This window comes from Barbus barbus (assembly GCF_936440315.1).
Source record: "Barbus barbus genome assembly, chromosome: 8".
Lineage (NCBI taxonomy): Eukaryota > Metazoa > Chordata > Actinopteri > Cypriniformes > Cyprinidae > Barbus > Barbus barbus.
The window spans coordinates 3,993,040-4,011,174 of record NC_136736.1 but is presented as its reverse complement, the minus strand read 5'-3'; the positions used below and the strand labels follow the sequence as shown (position 1 = coordinate 4,011,174).

The 18,135-nt window shown below is 37.7% G+C and overlaps 1 protein-coding gene across 2 annotated transcripts in view; it reads right to left on the bottom strand.

The window, feature by feature from the left end:
* The window catches only part of LOC306874020 (protein jagged-1a), a 29,964-nt gene extending 16,180 nt beyond the window's left edge, over window positions 1-13,784 (bottom strand). Inside the window, exons 1-8 of one of the 2 annotated variants that reach the window (XM_079423682.1) lie at window positions 13,473-13,784; window positions 8,325-8,382; window positions 6,571-6,828; window positions 5,088-5,148; window positions 4,006-4,136; window positions 3,808-3,927; window positions 709-822; window positions 191-304 (exon numbers count right to left, since the gene is read on the bottom strand). In XM_079423682.1, coding sequence (XP_079279808.1) covers window positions 191-304; window positions 709-822; window positions 3,808-3,927; window positions 4,006-4,136; window positions 5,088-5,148; window positions 6,571-6,828; window positions 8,325-8,382; window positions 13,473-13,754 — 1,138 coding nt within the window. In that variant the 5' untranslated portion in view covers window positions 13,755-13,784. The remainder of the gene's footprint in view (window positions 1-190; window positions 305-708; window positions 823-3,807; window positions 3,928-4,005; window positions 4,137-5,087; window positions 5,149-6,570; window positions 6,829-8,324; window positions 8,383-13,472) is intronic. The other variant, XM_079423681.1, reaches the window with a different exon arrangement.
* Window positions 13,785-18,135: the final 4,351 nt, after the last annotated feature.

The window sequence follows — 18,135 nt, the reverse complement described above, 5'->3', positions numbered from 1 at the left end:
GTTAATGGACTGTAAATGCGCTCAGCGGCGGGGGTCTCATGGTGGTCTAGTACTTAAATTCTTCCAAGGCTGACTCGGTTACCACGGTAAATTGGATTTTTGAACAAACACACCCCGACTCAAAGAAAGAAAGGGAGCAGAGGCACACAGAGGGGCACAGATTCACACACACACACACACACACACACACCAATGAGACAGGTCTTTCCGGTCCACTGCGTGGGGCAGATGCATTTAAAACCGTCCACCAGGTCCACACACACGCCGCTGTGATTGCACGGGTTCGGACTGCAGTCATCTTCATCTGAGGAAGAGGAGGAGACATCATAGTTTAAGAGGCTTCTGAAATTCTGAGTTTTGTTTCAGTTATTTTGTTCTAATATATTAGAATGATTTAAAAAAATTTAAGCACGAAAACAAAATTGCCCACCCCTATTAAGCATGTTTTACTTTCTTGTAGAATAAGGGACAAATAGCCTAAAGTCACTAAAAAGTGACTTTAAAAATAGTGTTGCTATGCCATTGCTAAGAAGCGATTTTAAGGTGATGACATGCAGTTGCTCAGTTATTCTGGGTGGCTGCTCTCTGGCTTGAGTCAAAAAAGCCCAACTCCAAGTCTCATTCTGGTTTCTATATATAGATCTGTTCTCTTCTTCAAAGTAGTTTGATGTGTGAAAAATCTGAGCACTATCTTTGAGACTATCTTACTGATGTTGCAGGACGGTCCGGTCCAGCCCGGCGCACACTGACACTCAAAGCCCTGACTGGACTCCACACAACTGCCTCCGTTCAGACACGGCTCAGACAGACAGGCGTTATCCGCTGCAGAGACCCAGAGAGAGAGATGCTATAATGTAGTGCTCACACACAATCAAAGCAAAACTGAGACAGAACAGTATATTCCAAAGGAATGCACAAAATACACAGAAATTTTACCCCAAAATAAAACACATGGACCACACATTTGCCAAACAATGACAAACTCCCTTTCTATTTAGCAGCACTGTATGCCTCTGCCTGTTTCATGTCATTGTATGACTCCACGGGCTCTTTCCACTCACAGAATAAAATAATTCAAACTCAAATCAAAAATTCATGTCCATTTATTTATTTAACTAGTTAGTTGGTAAGTAGCCACTTCATGTCAGGCAGTGTTGTTATTGTTAATGAAAACCATTAAAAATTGATTTTATTAACTGAAAAAATAAAATAGATGAAAACTTTACAAAGAAACATTAGAATTTTTTGCCTTGGCAACTAACTGAAGAAGTTGTTTATACGGGACGCCTACCTTTACTTCAATATATTCCAATTAAATCCTAATCTAATCATGACGACCTATATATCGTTGGAAAGGTCCAAGACTCCTAAATAGATATTTTACCACTGTTTTTGTTAAAAATTATGTAGGAGCAGTAATATATTAATTTATGACAAGAGTGCACCTCAAAACATATACACCATAACAGGAGTTCTGACCTTTGACACTCGAATTCTATTCGTTTCCTTTTTTTCCTATCACATGTTTTAGTAATCATCATATATTATATATCATTTGAAAGCCGTTTTGAAATCAGATATTACGTTACCATAGAAATTGTCATTTAAAATATTTTAGCGGGCTCCTCCCCCGTAGTGGGAGGTGTCATATTCCAAATGTATGACGGTCTTGTAGAATCAAAACTTTTTATAATCTTGACAAAATACATATCATCAGTCTCAAGATTCCATATTTGTCATAGGAGTAAAACTGGGAGAGATATTTATACATTTGTGACAGAAAAATGCATTAAAAAATATAAAATAAAATAAAAATAGTACAATACATTTTATTTACAGTAAATTTAAACTTTTTACTTTCATTTTTTTAAATGATTTCACTTCTGCAATAATCTGCTGATTGTCTTCTTTAAAAAGAGAGCAACCTTAGGTTTGTATTCCAAAGCGTTCATGAATTATAACAATTTAACTTTAAATAGTGCACTTTCAAGTCTATTTTCAAAAGGGGGGGGGGGGTGACAGTTAACAGGTTAAGTTAAGCTTAAGTACTTGAATTACTAAAACTAAACCTGAAATAAAAATAAACCTAAATTTATAAAAATAAAAATATAATACAAAATATAAAAAAATTAAATATTGAAACTTGAAAATCTGAAAATATACAAAGCCAATTCAAAATACTGATAAATACTCTAATAGTAAATAAATAATACTAAAATAAATATGACCCACTGGCTGTACATTATAACTATTTTTATTTTTTTTTACTTATTTTACAATGCTGTGGAAATACAGATGTTCAGTTACAGCATGCAAACTGACATTTCACTAATACTGTATATGCCAAAAAATAAATAAATATGTTACAGTTTTCTATAAGTCCTCTGTTTCTGGAAAGCTTTACTGAAAACAGGGCTCTTCCCTAATTCAGAGAGCATGAGACGTTCTGTAAAGCTTCTCAGAGCAAGCAACGGTCGCAGAGTTTAGCAAAGGGTCAGCTGAATGTTCAACTGAGAGAGAGAAGGATCAGTGTGAGTTTTGTTGCATCAAATCACATTGTCTTAGAGTTCACAGACAGTCAGGCAGTGTCACGTCTTGGTTTTCCCCCTTTCAATCTCCCAGTCACTCCCTCTCTTCACTCTATCGCTCTTTATCAGATCAGTCAGTGGACGGGAAAGCCCCTTTGGCCTTTCTCACACCGCACCGAGACCACCAACAAAAACAGACAAGTGTAGCAAGAGGCCGTGAGCTTGTATTTCCAATAAAACGTGACAAGAAAAAGGATAAATAAAAATCTAAGCAAACCAGAGCAAAACGAAAACAGCAGAACAAGAAAATATCTCTATTGCATCCAGGATGGCCTGGCGAAGTGTGTTTGACAGAAGACACATCGTGCCAAACCAACCCGAGCAACAGATCTATTTTTCCAGCACACATATGTGACACACTGTGATACATTATTCTGCCCAAATCAAATGAATGCACACTGCATTCTTCGGCTTGGCCAGGATACGGACTGCTTGATTAGTAAGTGTATGTTTGCGTGTGTATCTCTGCTCTTTTCTCCCTTACTGCACATAAAAATTTCCTGTCCAAAGAAAGACAGACGACAGAATCCAGAATAAATCGAAAAAGAGAAATATGGACATGCAGGATCCAAAATGAACCCTCACAAAGTGCCAAATGTGAGTAAAATTTGGCTTTGGCCAGTAAATAAAACTGAGTTTCTTGCCAGATGGCTGACATGAACTGCAACACGATACATGGCTTAATTTGATGACTCGCTGATAAGTAATGTGAATGATTCTCATCAAAAACATACAAACTGTGCACTCAAGAAAACATCAGACTTTTTTTCTTCTTTGGAAAATTCAGATCAATCAGAATTTTATCCATGATGGTTTTTCTCCAGTACTTCCATGAATGTGGACTATTCCTCACATCAAATACAATTTCATTCAGCAAGGCTGCATTCATTTGATCAAGAGTGACAGTAAAGACATTTATAATGTTAAAAAATAATTTATTTCAATAAATGCTGTTCTTTTGAACTTCTATTCATCAAAGAATCCTGAAATAAAATGTATTACAGCTTCCACAAAAAATATGAAGCAGCACAACTGTTTTCAACATTGATAATGTACAGAAATGTTTCTTGAGATCTAAATCAACATATTAGACTGATTTCTGAAGGATCATGTGACACTGAAGACTGGAGTAATGCTGCTGGAAATTCAGCTTTTTTTGCAATATGTTTACGGTGGACATCTTCCATGTGAGGTGTGTGTGTGTTTGTGTGTGACCCACCTCTCTCACAGTTCTGGCCCGAGTAGCCATCAGGACAGGCGCAGTGGTATTTGTCTGGTCCCGTGTTACTGCAAGTGCCGCCATTCAGACAGGGCTGCCGTGTGCCACAGGTGTTCAAGTCTACGCCATGCAAAACAATTCAATAAATGACCCAAGCTGCAGAATAGAATACAATAGAATAGAATAGAATAGAATTACCTTTGTCACAGAGCTGCCCTCCCCAGTTGGTGTCACACAGGCACTGCCAGGGTTCGACGCACGTGCCGTGCACACAGCCTGGATGAGGGATACACTGGTCACAGTACTCGCCCTGCCAGCCGTACAGACACCTGTGAAGGGCAGAGCATCACCTCTGAAACATGAAATCGCTGACATAATGTGACTCTGCTGCAATACCTAGTGAGCTGCCCATTCTACGCCCATGACATGATTCTAAGGTATAATGTGCGCACTTGCAACGCAAAGGCTGCTGCTAAGTGTATGTGGCAACCTTATGCTGTTTTTCAGACTTTGTTAGGCCAAAATGCATGACTTTAAAATTATTATTTTTTGCATATAAGGAAATCTTATAATGCATTGTACAGTAAACAAATCACACACAAAACGTTGAATATAAACAATTCAATACTTAAAAATATGAGTAAAACACAGTTAAAAAAATCCTAATTATAAGACTATTTTATTGAATATTTGTGCATTTTATGGCTTATTTCAGAATTGTATCACACTTAAGGTTAAACTTGGAAGGAGGATTTCCTGCAGTTTTCTGACAAAATAAAAGCTTCATGGTTTAAAATTTGAACATGAAAAAAGCAAATTAAAACAAAATTTGTATTGTAATTTTACAGTTACTTATTCAATATTACTTGTATTTTACAGGGAAAATGTATTTTTACAATTAAAGTATTTCTTATTTTGTATATTATTTTTAATAGTAACACTAATCAAAATAATGTCATAATTATTATTTATAAAAATTGTAATATATAAAAAAATGTGACCAAAAGTACAAAAATGCACAGAAAACCTCTTTATAAAATTTTTATCATTAAAAAAATCTATTTTTGCAGCCCTGGTTATGAGATTATATATGTTGCCATTGTGGTGTTCAAAATCAGTCACTTAATAGTAGAGGAGTGCAATAAACTTATGAGGCTATGAGCGTTTTAGTTAGCATGCTACCTTAGAAGGACGCTGCCTATTTAGACATATGTCAGCTCACTTGATATTGGAAAAGAATCATTAAATTGTTATCTGTATAAATAAATGCTATGTGTTACCTGCAGTCTCCAGGCACTTTACAGGAGCCATGCTCAGTGCTGCAGCCCTGCTTACAGATGGCTAAGAAAACAAGAGAGAAAGAGGAATATGGTTACTGCTATCAGCTCCATCTGTGTGATCTCAGCAGTTCTCTCTCATCACGCCATCCCAGCCACTCTCAACATCATCTGCCAACATGATGTCATTTCTCCTCCCCTCCACTCGTGTTTCTTCATGCGGGAGTGAATGAGGGAATAAACACTATTACAGAGATCAAATCTACCCTAATACTGTTGCAAACCCACACCGTATCATATACTAACACACACTAGCTGGCTGACGGGATACTGTGTGTGTGTGTGTGTGTGTCAGCCAAAGCTTTGTTATGATAGTGACAATCTCAAAAAACAACATCCCTGTGAGGTCAGTGATTCAAAGCCAGTATGAGTCCAGTCTGACCGAGCCTAAATCCCATTCCTCACTTTTTGATCAACAAATTTCAGTGATTTTACCATTGTTTTGTAAATTGTTTTTACTTGAAAAGAACAATTTGTAGCAATTTAAACATTTAAAAACTTATTTAAAAACATATTTTAATAACATTATAAAAAATATATTAATTAATGCATGACATTTAATTTTTTTTATTAATTTTAATAAGTATTTCAGGTTTTATTTACAAAAGTTTGAGGTCAGTAAGATTTTTATATATATATATATTTAATCAGCAATGCATTAAATTGATCCAAAGAGACCATAAAGACATTTAAAATGTTACAAAATATTTCTTTTTGAATAATGGTTCTTTTGAACAATCATTTTTGAACTTTGATAAGCCATTTATCAAATAATACAAAAAAATCCATCAAGTTCCATCACAGTTTCCAAAAAAATAAATTAAGCAGCACAACTGTTTTTAATTCTAACAAACATGTTTCTCAATAATAAAATCAGCATATCAGAATGATTTTTGAAGGATCAGTGACACTGAAGACTGGAGTAATGATGCATGCTTTAAATTCAGCTTTGCATCACAGAAATAAATACAATTTTAAAATACATTCAAACAGAAAACAGTTATTTTAAATTGTAACAATTTTCACAATTACTGTTTTTACTGTGTTTTATAAAATGCACCTTTGGTGAGCGTAGGAGACCTTTTCAAAAACATTAAAAAATCTTACCAACCTCAATGGACGATGCCATCACTGATTTAACTGAAAATTGAGTGTTTAATCTTGTCATTTTACATTATTGACACGTTATTTTCCTATTTTGATATTGTGCAGTGCTTTGACACAATTTGTATTGTTAAAAGCGCTATATAAATAAAGGTGACTTGGCTTTACTCAAACTTTGAAACGGTAGTGTGCACACAAAACTTTAATGTGCCCAATGGAAGCAGACCTCAAATAAGAAATGTGAAGTATTTAACCTCTAACATGAAATCCATAAATTCATGCACAACAGCACTGTAAATCTGACAAAGGCTCCACCCCTTACCAGTGTTGCATTCTGGGCCAGCCCATCCCTCCAAGCAGGTCTTGTTGCCATTGTGATCGCAGATATAGTGGCCGAAGAAGTCATCTCTGGGCCTACAGAACTTATTGCAGCCAAAGCCGAAGTAGTGCTCATCGCAGGTCACCCTAATCTGGTACTGGAACTGAGCCACGGGACCGTTGTGTTTCAAGACCTGCCACTGGCGGTTTGGGTTGATCATACCTGACTGGACCGCTTTCTCTATGACTTGACCATTAATGCCTACAGGAGCGAGAGACAGAGAGAAATGGACACTTTAACAGGCAGCTGTGGTTTAATTAGCCCTCTGTTCAGCGTAATTACGCCAGCTTACACAACACAAAGCGGATTTGTGTGATGGCTTAAAGGTGAAAGGTTTCTGAGACTCAAAAGCAAATATTAGGCTTAATGTCTATTGTATACAACAAAAAGACAATTTACACCACCAAAATAGACAAATAAATCCCTAAAAGTATCACAAATGTTCCCTTATATGATTTTCACCCTGTAATTCCAGTCTTCCATTTGATAGCTTAGCATGACAAATAGATCTAAATCTTTTTGGAGCTTGATAGCAAAAGCTTGATAGCTGTCCCTTTAAGAGCAGTGTACTATAGACTTTGTTTACAATTGGGCAGAGGAATATCGTAGTAATTTTTTCAGGGGAGGAAAGAATCCAGCACAGCGGTGAGGTATTTGGCCGAAGGGCTGTAAATTGTGAGAGGAGTGTGTGAAGTGTGTGTGGCTCGTGGTTTAGAAGAACTAACTGTCTTGACCCAAACCTGTCCTTTAGAAATACAGGAGGACAGACATCAGTGCCAGGCTGCCAAATCTGAGATCTCACTGTTACCTGTCCTCGCTGTTTACCTGAGAGCGAGACGATTCCTCACACACCCGCATGATGCTGGAAACATCACACCATATAGTGCAAGAGCGAAAAAACACTATATATATATATATATATATATATATCTATATGCATAGTGTGTGTGTGTGTGTGTGTGAGAGAGAGAGAGAGAGAGAGAGAGAGAGAGAGAGAGAGTGGTAATGAATGCTGCATGGCAGAAGCTGGACCCGTGCTAAAGGCTACTTGACATGTTGGTGTTAAGTACAAGTCAATATTTGGTCAGATTTGGCACACACTTATTTAGATTTGAATGGGATAAATAATAAAAAACAGATTATACACGCATTACATCTTTGATTCTACACAAAACTATTGCAAGTGTGTGTAAGATTGTCTCACACTTATAACAATGTGTTTAAAAGACTGATGAATGCAAGCAGGTGCAGGCAGCGGTTTAGTAACAGGAAGTGTTTGCCAGCCATCCACAACACACACACGCACAGAAATACACAGAAATACACACAAGCTGCATGCTGCCTTCACGCACACTCTCTCTCATTGTAACTTTCTGACTGTACTCTCTTGAAAGATACAGAATAATGTGTGTGTGACTTAAACCTGAATACACACAGACTCGTGGGGACTCCTGTCACAGTGGGGACTTAAATCGAGGTCCCCATGGGTACAAAAGCTTATTAATCATACTGAATGAGTTTTTTTGAGAAAGTACAAATGCAGAAAGTGTCCTGTGAGGGGTAGGTTTAGGTGTAGGGCGATAGAAAATACGGTTTATACAGTATAAAAACCATTACGCCTATGGAGAGTCAATACAAGGATAGCTCACCAGACGTGTGTGTGTGTGTGTGTGTGTGTGTGTGAGAGAGATACTCACTGCCAGTGCTTGAGTCATTATTGAAGTCCAAAGCCTCCACAATCAACGTATATGACCTCTGAAAGAAAGAAAAAACACATTAAATCACCATTACACACAATCTCAAAGAATTACTTTAAATTGGATAATGTTCATTTTATATTCATTCACAATGAACCAGTGGTAAGAGAGCTTCAGGTCAGTTGACAGAAATGTCATGAGTTTTTATGTTTTCTTTGAACATTCGTGTTTCAAATTCTGCTGATTTAAGTTATCTTAGTTGTCTAAAATGGGTGAGATTTAGTCCAATTTAAGAGAAAGACTTCAAGGTGTAAGTATGGGGGGAAAAATGATAAACCAATGAGAAATGTGATCATCATATAATTTTACACCAAAAGGTTTTTACTCATTTTAGAGCTAAATGGTTAAAAAATACGTATTCTATCAGTGTTCAAGACATTCTATCAATGCCAGGCAATGTGAAATTTCAAATTTTCTTGAAAAATCTTGAATTGAAAAGTTTAAAATTCTGAAAGTTAAAAACAATTACATTTAAACATTTAAAAATATACTTTAATCTTAAAATATAAAGTTTACAAAAACCAAAAATGGTTACATTACCATTCAGAAGAGTCAGAAAGTTTCAAATGTTTTATCATACTGTGAAATATTACTACAATTTAAATATATTTTAAAATGTAAATTCCTAAGATAGCAATTATGAATTTTCAGCAGCCTTTCAGTATCACATGAACCTTCAGAAATCATTCTAATGTACTGATTTGCTGCTCAAGAAACATTTTTTATTAGAATCAATGTTGAAAACAGTTGTGCTGCTAAATATTGTTGCTAAACATGGATACATTTTTCAGGATTGAAATTATTTGATTAATAGAACATTCCGTTAATTAAAGCAGAACTTTCATATTTTAGGTTAGGGTTTTAGAACAAACCATTCCAGAATGTTTGAGGAACATTAATACAGCGCTGCAGCACAAACACTGTAATGATTGATCACTCTGTGCTTTATCAGGAGATATCACTGAACTACTTTCACTATCTGGCTCTTCAGCGACTAAAGATAAGTAACAGGACAGACAAGAGAGTGAAAGAATGTGTAAGAAAAACTCTTGATGGGATGTTAGATGATGTTTGAGGAAAATAAAAAAACATGAAACTGATTGAGAAATATTCTCAGAATACGAGCTGATTCTGACAGACAGCAGAAGCATTTACTCCATCAGGGCTCTCTGAGATGACCTCACACACACCAGTAATGCCGACTCTTCCTGCCTCTGCAGTCTGAGGGATCTACAGGCCTTTATGAGCTTTAATCCATGCATCCACACACACACTCACACACACACAACTGAGGGTGAAGTCAGACGATGAGTGCAGTATGAGTTCAAACTCACACAGAAAGCCACTGCAGGGCTACAGGATTTATCCGCAAGTGACACCTCAGTGATTTGAACTAGAGACAGTGTGAGAAAGACATAAAGAACCTCTCAGACAGAACTCGCATCACACTGACTGAGATGTTTCTTTGACTGTATTCAATGTTTATATCTCAATATTTATGTATTTGCTCTGAAATGGCTTAAAAGCACATTTCTTTCAATTAGATGATCAATCATTTCATTGAACTTGTCAGTGTAACCAATAAGATTCAATGTGTTTGATGCAAGAACCAGAAACTATTTGAACAGAGTCAATTAAGAATATTTGATCATTTTCATTTATATGTGCCAATATAACAATAAATACCAAAATATTGTTTACGAAACCTGTAATATATAAAAAAAATTCCACGCCTTGGTTCATTGACACATATAGTTTGATTCACAGAATTGAATTAAATGTACAACATCATGATATTTTCCAACATCAGATATTACTGATGTTGCTTAAAGTTACATTTCCAATAAAATCATTGCAAATATATATATATCTATTATATTGGCCAGCTTTAATCAGAACCTCACAAGTGAACTTCTATAAAGTGAAAGTAACAGGTAAAGGTGCCCAAAAGGGTTTCACAACCCACAGACTTAAAATAAAGTTTCCAGAATGAGGTTTTCACAGCAGTTCTATAAAAGAACCATTTTTGGGTTCCCTAAAGAACCTTTAAGTGACCAGTTCGTAAAAGAACCGTGTTTTTCTTAGTGTGAGGAACATTTGAATAATCTAAAGAACACTTTCCATCTTTAGTAGTTCAGTGAATGTTGAAGGTTCTAAATGGAACCATCGATGCCAATACAGAACCTTTATTTTTAAGACCTTACAGTGAAAAATGTTCTTAAATAGAAGTTTTAGCTGAATTTACGGAACCCATCAAAGACTTTTAAGAGTGAAGCAAGAAATTTCTACAGTACAATCAATCATCTAGTCTTCTTCTCATCCAAGTTCACTAACAGCAGGACGCTGGTTACCAAGACCCCGTCTGAAACATCCATACACACACCCTGCATTTTCATCTGACCACTGCTGATGATGTGAAAACGAACAACAAATAGATCAGAACACACACACACACACTCATGCAAAGACCCCCTGTGTTTCTTTGTAAACCCGCTTTGTTGAAGCTCCGTCCCACAATCCAGCATCGCAGGCTGCGTGGAGTTCAATTGCTAGGTAGACTTGTGATGGAAAAGAAAGCATGCAAGATGACAATGTCTAATTAATCTCCATTCAGAGCAGCTGTGAGGCAGGTCTAGACCGCTCTGATCGACGTGGGTAGGGGGTGAGATGTTTGAGCGCGGCTGCCACGGAAACTGGCCCTAATTGGACTATCAGACTGACTTGCATTGACCTCGTACTGACGGCTCGGCCTTATGAGTTGTGAAAGTAAACATGGGCTTCAGCAAAAACAATTGCACCATTCAGATTCAGAGTGGAGAAAAATAGATGCCACAATCAGATCTGCCTTGGGTGATGCTCAAAACAAAGTTGCTGCTGACTGATAAGAGATTTTCAAAGGCTGATGTCTAGTGGTCGACCGATTTAGGACTACCACACTATTTAATATATTATTTAAACAATTTCTGAAATTAAATGTATAGGCCTATTTATTTTATATAAAGCATACTTAAATTAATTAGAAATAAATTATTTTAAAATGAATCAATTTAAAATAAAATAATTTAGTCTTGAAGATTTTGATTCAGTAATCCTAAACTAAAATAATTACAAATAAATCATTTTAAAATGAATCGATTTGGAACTTATCCTATTTGCACAGAAGTTGATGATGTGAATTAAAGATGATCAAAGTGGTGGTCACTGGTCAAAATATATCAAATGTGATTGCAAAATTTCAAACTTAACAAAATCCACACTTATTTTGCACAATCTTTACTCACACACACCTAAAAAAAATTATATTCATTGACAATTTTGGGAACTAACTAAAGGGGGACTAACACTTCTGTCAATCAACCGTACCTGGTAATCAGCAAATGGCAATAATCTTAAAATGGCCAAAAAACAAACTATATGTTGGTCTATCACAAGCTAAATATATTCATAGAACAATACATCTTGGATGAATAATTGGCCAATCTTTGGCTATTTTGAATTTTTCAACATGTGTAATAACCATGTAATAACCATCAATATCCATGTTTTTTGTGACTTTTAAGCAAATATTTTGTAGAATGTGTGTTGATTTTTATTTGCTATTGTACTGCCATTTTTTATTTTGGCATACAGCATTATATTGTCATAATATTGTATATAAGCCCTGTTCATATAAAACCCTCACATCTGAATTCATGCTTAGTTTGAAGGTTGTATTATTGGATGTCTCAAAACCTAGTGGACCAACCTACACAGCATTAATTTTCCAGCATCATATGCACGTTTTGGACTAGCAGGGCACCAATGATGCCCAAAAATGCTGCCTAGCTAGGCAGCTCAGTATAGGTTTCATTAAGAGATTTAGAGATAGCGAGATAACCTCTTTTAAATGATCAATGGTGGTCTGACTGGATATCTAAGAGCAGTTTCCTGTGGCCATTGTGTGTAAAACAGCCTCTGAATCTCCATCAGCAGGTGCTGGAGATAAACTCAGGTGTTTTATAGCGCATTGTCCTGCTATTTTGAGAGGATAGCCTACTGGCGAACTGTGGGTGGATGGGTGGGGTAACACAACCCCTGTCCAACCTGAGCGTCATCATACAGGAATGCCATATGAATGGGACAGAACCAGTGTTCTGTCGATTTGTGCTACCCCGTCAGATTTTGCTACCTCCCATTAAAACAGTTGGTAGCATAATTCGACAGTGAAAAATGCTACCTATCAGATTTAGCTTCCGGTATGATATTAATATGGTGTGAGGCTTTAGGTGTACACCTACCCTACAGTATTAAAAATACAGTATTGGTAGCATAACACCAGTGTTCACAAACAACAAGATCACAATCCAGAGAAACATGACAGTGTGTTTACAAACAGAATGAGATGCTGGAAGCATCATGGAAAATGGTATGTAGGTGACACCGGGGCAAGTTGTCACAAGTTCACATGATCAGCTATTGGGGCATGTTGTCACAAAAAAAAATTACATTTGTGACCCTGGACTACAAAACCAGTCATAAGTATCAATAACCAACAATACATTGTATGGGTAAAAAATAATAGATTTTTCTTTTATGCTAAAAATCATTAGGATATTAAGTAAAGATCATGTTCCATGAAGATATTTTGTAAATTTCCTACCGTGAATATATCAAAACTTAAGTTTTGATCAGTAATATGCATTGCTAAGAACTTCAACTTTAAAGGTGATTTTCTCATTTTTTGCACCCTCAGATTTTCGAATAGTTGTATCTCGGCAAAATATAGTCCTCTCTTAACAAACCATACATCAATGGAAAGCGTATTTACTCAGCTTTCAGGTATAAAAAAATAAATGTATAAATCTCAATTTCAAAAAATTTGACCCTTATGACTGTTTTTGTGGTCCGGGGTCACATTTGTGGCCAATAACAGTGGCTCTTCTGAACAAATAGTCTACATAAACTGACTTTCACAAATAAACCCACCGTGGGAAATATTACTGTGGTAAAGAGTGTGACAACTTGCCCCGGTCTCTCATAATTCCAGACTTGTTTAATCATATTGCGATGACACAATGGCTTTGCTAACAAAACAGCTTTTCCACTCACCGGCCAGGCGAAACTGAAGGGCAGCACGATCCTGGATTTATCGCTCGCGCCGTCGAGGGGCTTGACAGAAAAAGTATTCCCACCGATAACGGGAGTAAATCCGCTTCCGTAGCTGCACGGGCCTCCCGAAGACACCCGCGACTGATACTCCTTCAGACAGACGCGGAAAAACGTATCGCACTCGTCCGCCGTACATGAGCGGTCCACCGCGACGCGCGCGCCGTCACAGCACGCGCCGCTCTGCAGCTCCCCGTTCAAATTCTGCATGGACAAAACCTGCATCTCAAAATGCCCCGATGCCTCACAAACCTGCAACGAAACAACATGCAAAATTAAGAGTACAGTATTTGTCACATAGGACATCTATCTTTGTCATCTCTCTGTCTATTCATTTGAATTTATGCGCCAAAATCTTGCGCAAAGATGTGCTGTTGACCGCGATTGTGTGCATAAAAAATCAAAATCTGTCAAAAAGTCTTTTAAAAGCCCTTTAAACTCAAAAGTGTTGAGAAAAAGACCAAGAAAAGGCATGTGAGACCCAGGACATCAGGTTACCTGAGTTTCAATTCTATTCCAGTGTAAAAAGGTCTTTGCACACAATTCGATTTTCTGCGTTTTCGCATCCGTAGCAAGCATTTTTATAGGAAAAGATGAAGGTTACGAAAAAAGAGAAAAAACCTACGAAAATTTAGAAAAGTCTCAAAATCCAAATGAATCGAATGCGATCGACTCAGTAATTAGTGTCATCTGATCCACAAATGCATGTTCACATTGCGTCACATAAACATATGAAAGCCAAACCGCACGTACCCTCATCCACAGGCACCGCAAAAGCACATGAACGCACAGCACCGCAAAACTTGGACTCCGTCTCAGAGTCATGCCTCCTCTGTCTGTCTGCTCGCTGCCTGTGAAACTAAACTTCAGGCGACACACGGCTCTCATTTAGTGCCTCATGCACTCAGGTCCAATAGAGCACAGATTCCCTGATGCCCCTTTTGAGGCTCTATTATCCGCCACTCTATTCTTGTATTGTCCTTCTGTTTTTACAACAATGCCCACGGACTGGAGAGGAAAAGCTGCGAGTGCGGCCAGGAGAGCGCTCCATCTATACAGCGCGTTCACGGGGGAGGGGCGGGGCCCACACTCGCGATTATTACATATTCATGAATAGGCGGGGCTATGCATGCAAATAACATCCACCTTGTTTTCTAAAGCAATTTTTATGTGGCCTAATTATTTGAAGGATTTTTTAAAATCAAGTAAATATTAAATAAAGGGTGTTAGATTTCAATTATAAAATAAAATGACATGGAATAAATTTATAAATAATAAAATTAAATGTACATTTTAGATGTTAAAGTGTACTATATAATAATAAATGTATAATAAAATCAATAAAAAAAATTAATAAGAAAGAGTATTGGGATTCAACTGTAAAATAAAAAAAATGAAAATAAAATAATAATGAATAATTATATAACAATGTGTTGATGTCTTAAATGAATAATTTTATATGTACAAGACCATATAATAATAAATATATGATAAAATAAATATATGATCAAATCAGTTAAATATTAAATCAAAATAAAGGGTATTGTCATGAATCTTGGTCTATGAACTTCCGTTAACTCACCACCAGAGGTCACTCGCTCACCACATGGACTCTTGCACCACACTAACATCAGACTACAATTCCCATCATCCATTGCACTTATCACACACCCTACATAAACCATGGACTTCCTCTTCCTCTCTGCCGAGTATTGTATTGCGTTTATCACTCCCCTAGTGTTAGCTGCCTTACCGAGCCAGTCTGTGTTTTTCTGTTTAGTTCCAGTATTGTTCTGCATTTATAACTCTCCTAGTTTTAGCTGCGATACGGAACCCACTTTGTTGTCGTAGTCTTGCCTTGTGTGTTTTTCTAGTGTTTTGATTCTTGCCCGTGTTTCCAGGATTTACCCTTTGCCTTGCCGTTTGGACTCTGTTTGCACCTCTCTTGGACTACTGCTCGTTTACCTGAATTATCTCTCTGCCTTGCCCTGTTGGATATTGTTCGCCGATCGTCGACTCTCGCTAGCCCTAGGATTGCTCTTTGTCTTGCCCGTACACTCTCAGAAATAAAGGTACAAAAGCTGTCACTGGGGTGGTACATTTTTAAAAGGTACATGTTTACATTTACATTTATGCATTTATCAGACGCTTTTATCCAAAGCGACTTACATTGCATTCAAGTTACAGTTTTTACATTTTATCAGCTCTTGCTTTCCCTGGGAATCAAACCCATGACCTTGGCGTTGCTAGCGCCATGCTCTACTATTTGAGCTACAGGAAAGCAGCTGTTTGAACCTAAAGGGTCCATTTTGGTACCTTAAAGGTACATATTAGTGCTTTAAAGTGTACATATTTGAATTTAAGTATAAAAGTGTACCTTTTGAAAAGGTACCGCCCCAGTGACAGCTTTTGTACCTTTCTTTCTGAGAGTGTACCATATCTGTTTGCCGTTGTTTGACCCTGCCTGTTTATTGACTATGTTTATATATAAAAGCTTGCACTTGGATCCACACGTCTCACGTCTCGTTTGCCCCGTTACAGAAGACTCTGCCACACAAGGATCCAGCAGCTGTTCAGAGGAACATTGGCCAGGTATGGACACAACACGTATATTATTTGGTATTAAGCAAGACACACGATCGTTGGAAAGCCATATGCGAGAATTTTTAGCCATTGATCTCTATTCAGATTTACCAGATATTATTTTGATAGAGATTTTCTGTGATGGCATAAATCAACCCCTTCGGTCTAAGCATAGACGCGTTCATCACTCTGTCAGTTTATGGATTATGCTTTGTTGTGTGTTGGCTCTCCATTCACTGTGGGTGTCGCGGAGGAGGAACGCGACACCGCGTCTTTGACTGAGATGGTGGCTGCACCAGAGTGCGCTCACAAAAAGGCGGCAACAGTGGAACCCGATCACAAAATGGCGGACACAACAACACCAGCTCACTTTAACCCTCCTGTTCCTGCACTAATTTCCCTGTCCGAAGCGCTTCCCATGATGGGGATCACTTTATGTTGCGTTTGGGCTGCATACACCACCTCGGAACTGCCCCAGGCGATGGCACCCGCTGCAGCTTCTCCAGATGTGGCGGCACATGCTGCAGAACCTCCCGGAGCGGCGGCGCTCGCTTCAGCTCATTTTATGGTTGTGGCGCCCAGCAATGTACTCTCAGCCTGTCATGTCACTGTCAAATGAGCCGTTGATGAGCACTGTACCTGTCCGGTTACTGAACTCTGCCTGTTTCCTGATGTTACCACTGTAGAACCTCCAGAGGTGTCAGTGGTACCCTCCTATGAACCCTCGTCCTGTCCTGTCACGGTTATGGAGGCCGTCTATGAATCCTCGTCCTGCCCTGTCACGGCTATGGAGACCGTCTGTGAATCCTTGTCCTGTCCTGTCACGGTTATGGAGGCCGTCTATGAATCCTCGTCCTGCCCTGTCACGGCTATGGAGGCCGTCTGTGAATCCTTGTCCTGTCCTGTCACGGTTATGGAGGCCGTCTATGAATCCTCGTCCTGCCCTGTCACGGCTATGGAGGCCGTCTGTGAATCCTTGTCCTGCCCTGTAGCGGCTATAGAGACCATCTGTGAACTCTTGCCTTCCTTTGAACTGGCCACGGAGGCCATTAATGAACCTTCTTTTGCCCATGTCACAGCCTATAAACTGTTGTCCTGCCCTGAGTCAGGCGAGGAGGCTGGTTGTGAATTACCAGTCCCATCAGTCACAACTTCCTGAACTTCCTGACTGTTGTGTTGCACCTCTAGGGGCCGTTTGTGAACTCTTAACCCTGCCTGTCATGAACTCAGAAACTATAAATGCACCCCATATCTGTCCCGTTAACCTTATCACTGCCATGGAATCCTTAAATGAACTTGTGTTCCTTGCCTCGGTCCTTGAGGCCACATATGTTCTGCTTGTCTCTTGTGTCTCAGTTTCCCCTAGGTCCCAGTCTTTGCCAGGGGTCTCTGCTCCGCCGTGGTGGTATGTACAAGTATATGGTATGTATATGTACAAGACTACAATATTGTTATAAATATATAATAAAATCAGTTAAATATTAAAGAAATAATAAAGAGGATCAGGATTCAATTATAAAAAATAGAATCTATAAATAATAATAAAAGTAATAAATAATTATATGTAAAATTAATAATTCTATATGTGCAAGACTACCATATAATAATAAATATATAATAATACCTGTTAAATGTTAAATAAAATAATAAAGGATATCAGAATTCAATAAAAATAAAATATAAAATAAATAAAAATAAAATGTGATGTATATTTTATATGTATGAAACTACCACATATAAATACATTTATAATAAAACAAATTAAAATATATTGACACGACTGAACCTTAGTCCATTTCATTTGTAATTGCTATGTCATACAGTTTTTAAAAGCATGTTTTTGTCCACTGGAAATACATTTAATGTTTCATTGTCTTAATCAACGCCAAGTCACATTGTAAGACAATCAATTGTACGGATCTTAAACTTATAGTGTCATGCTCATTCACATAAAATTAAGTGATGTCTATCCTGTCCAGGTTTGTACATCTCAGACAGCACACACACGATCTCTGTCAGTTTT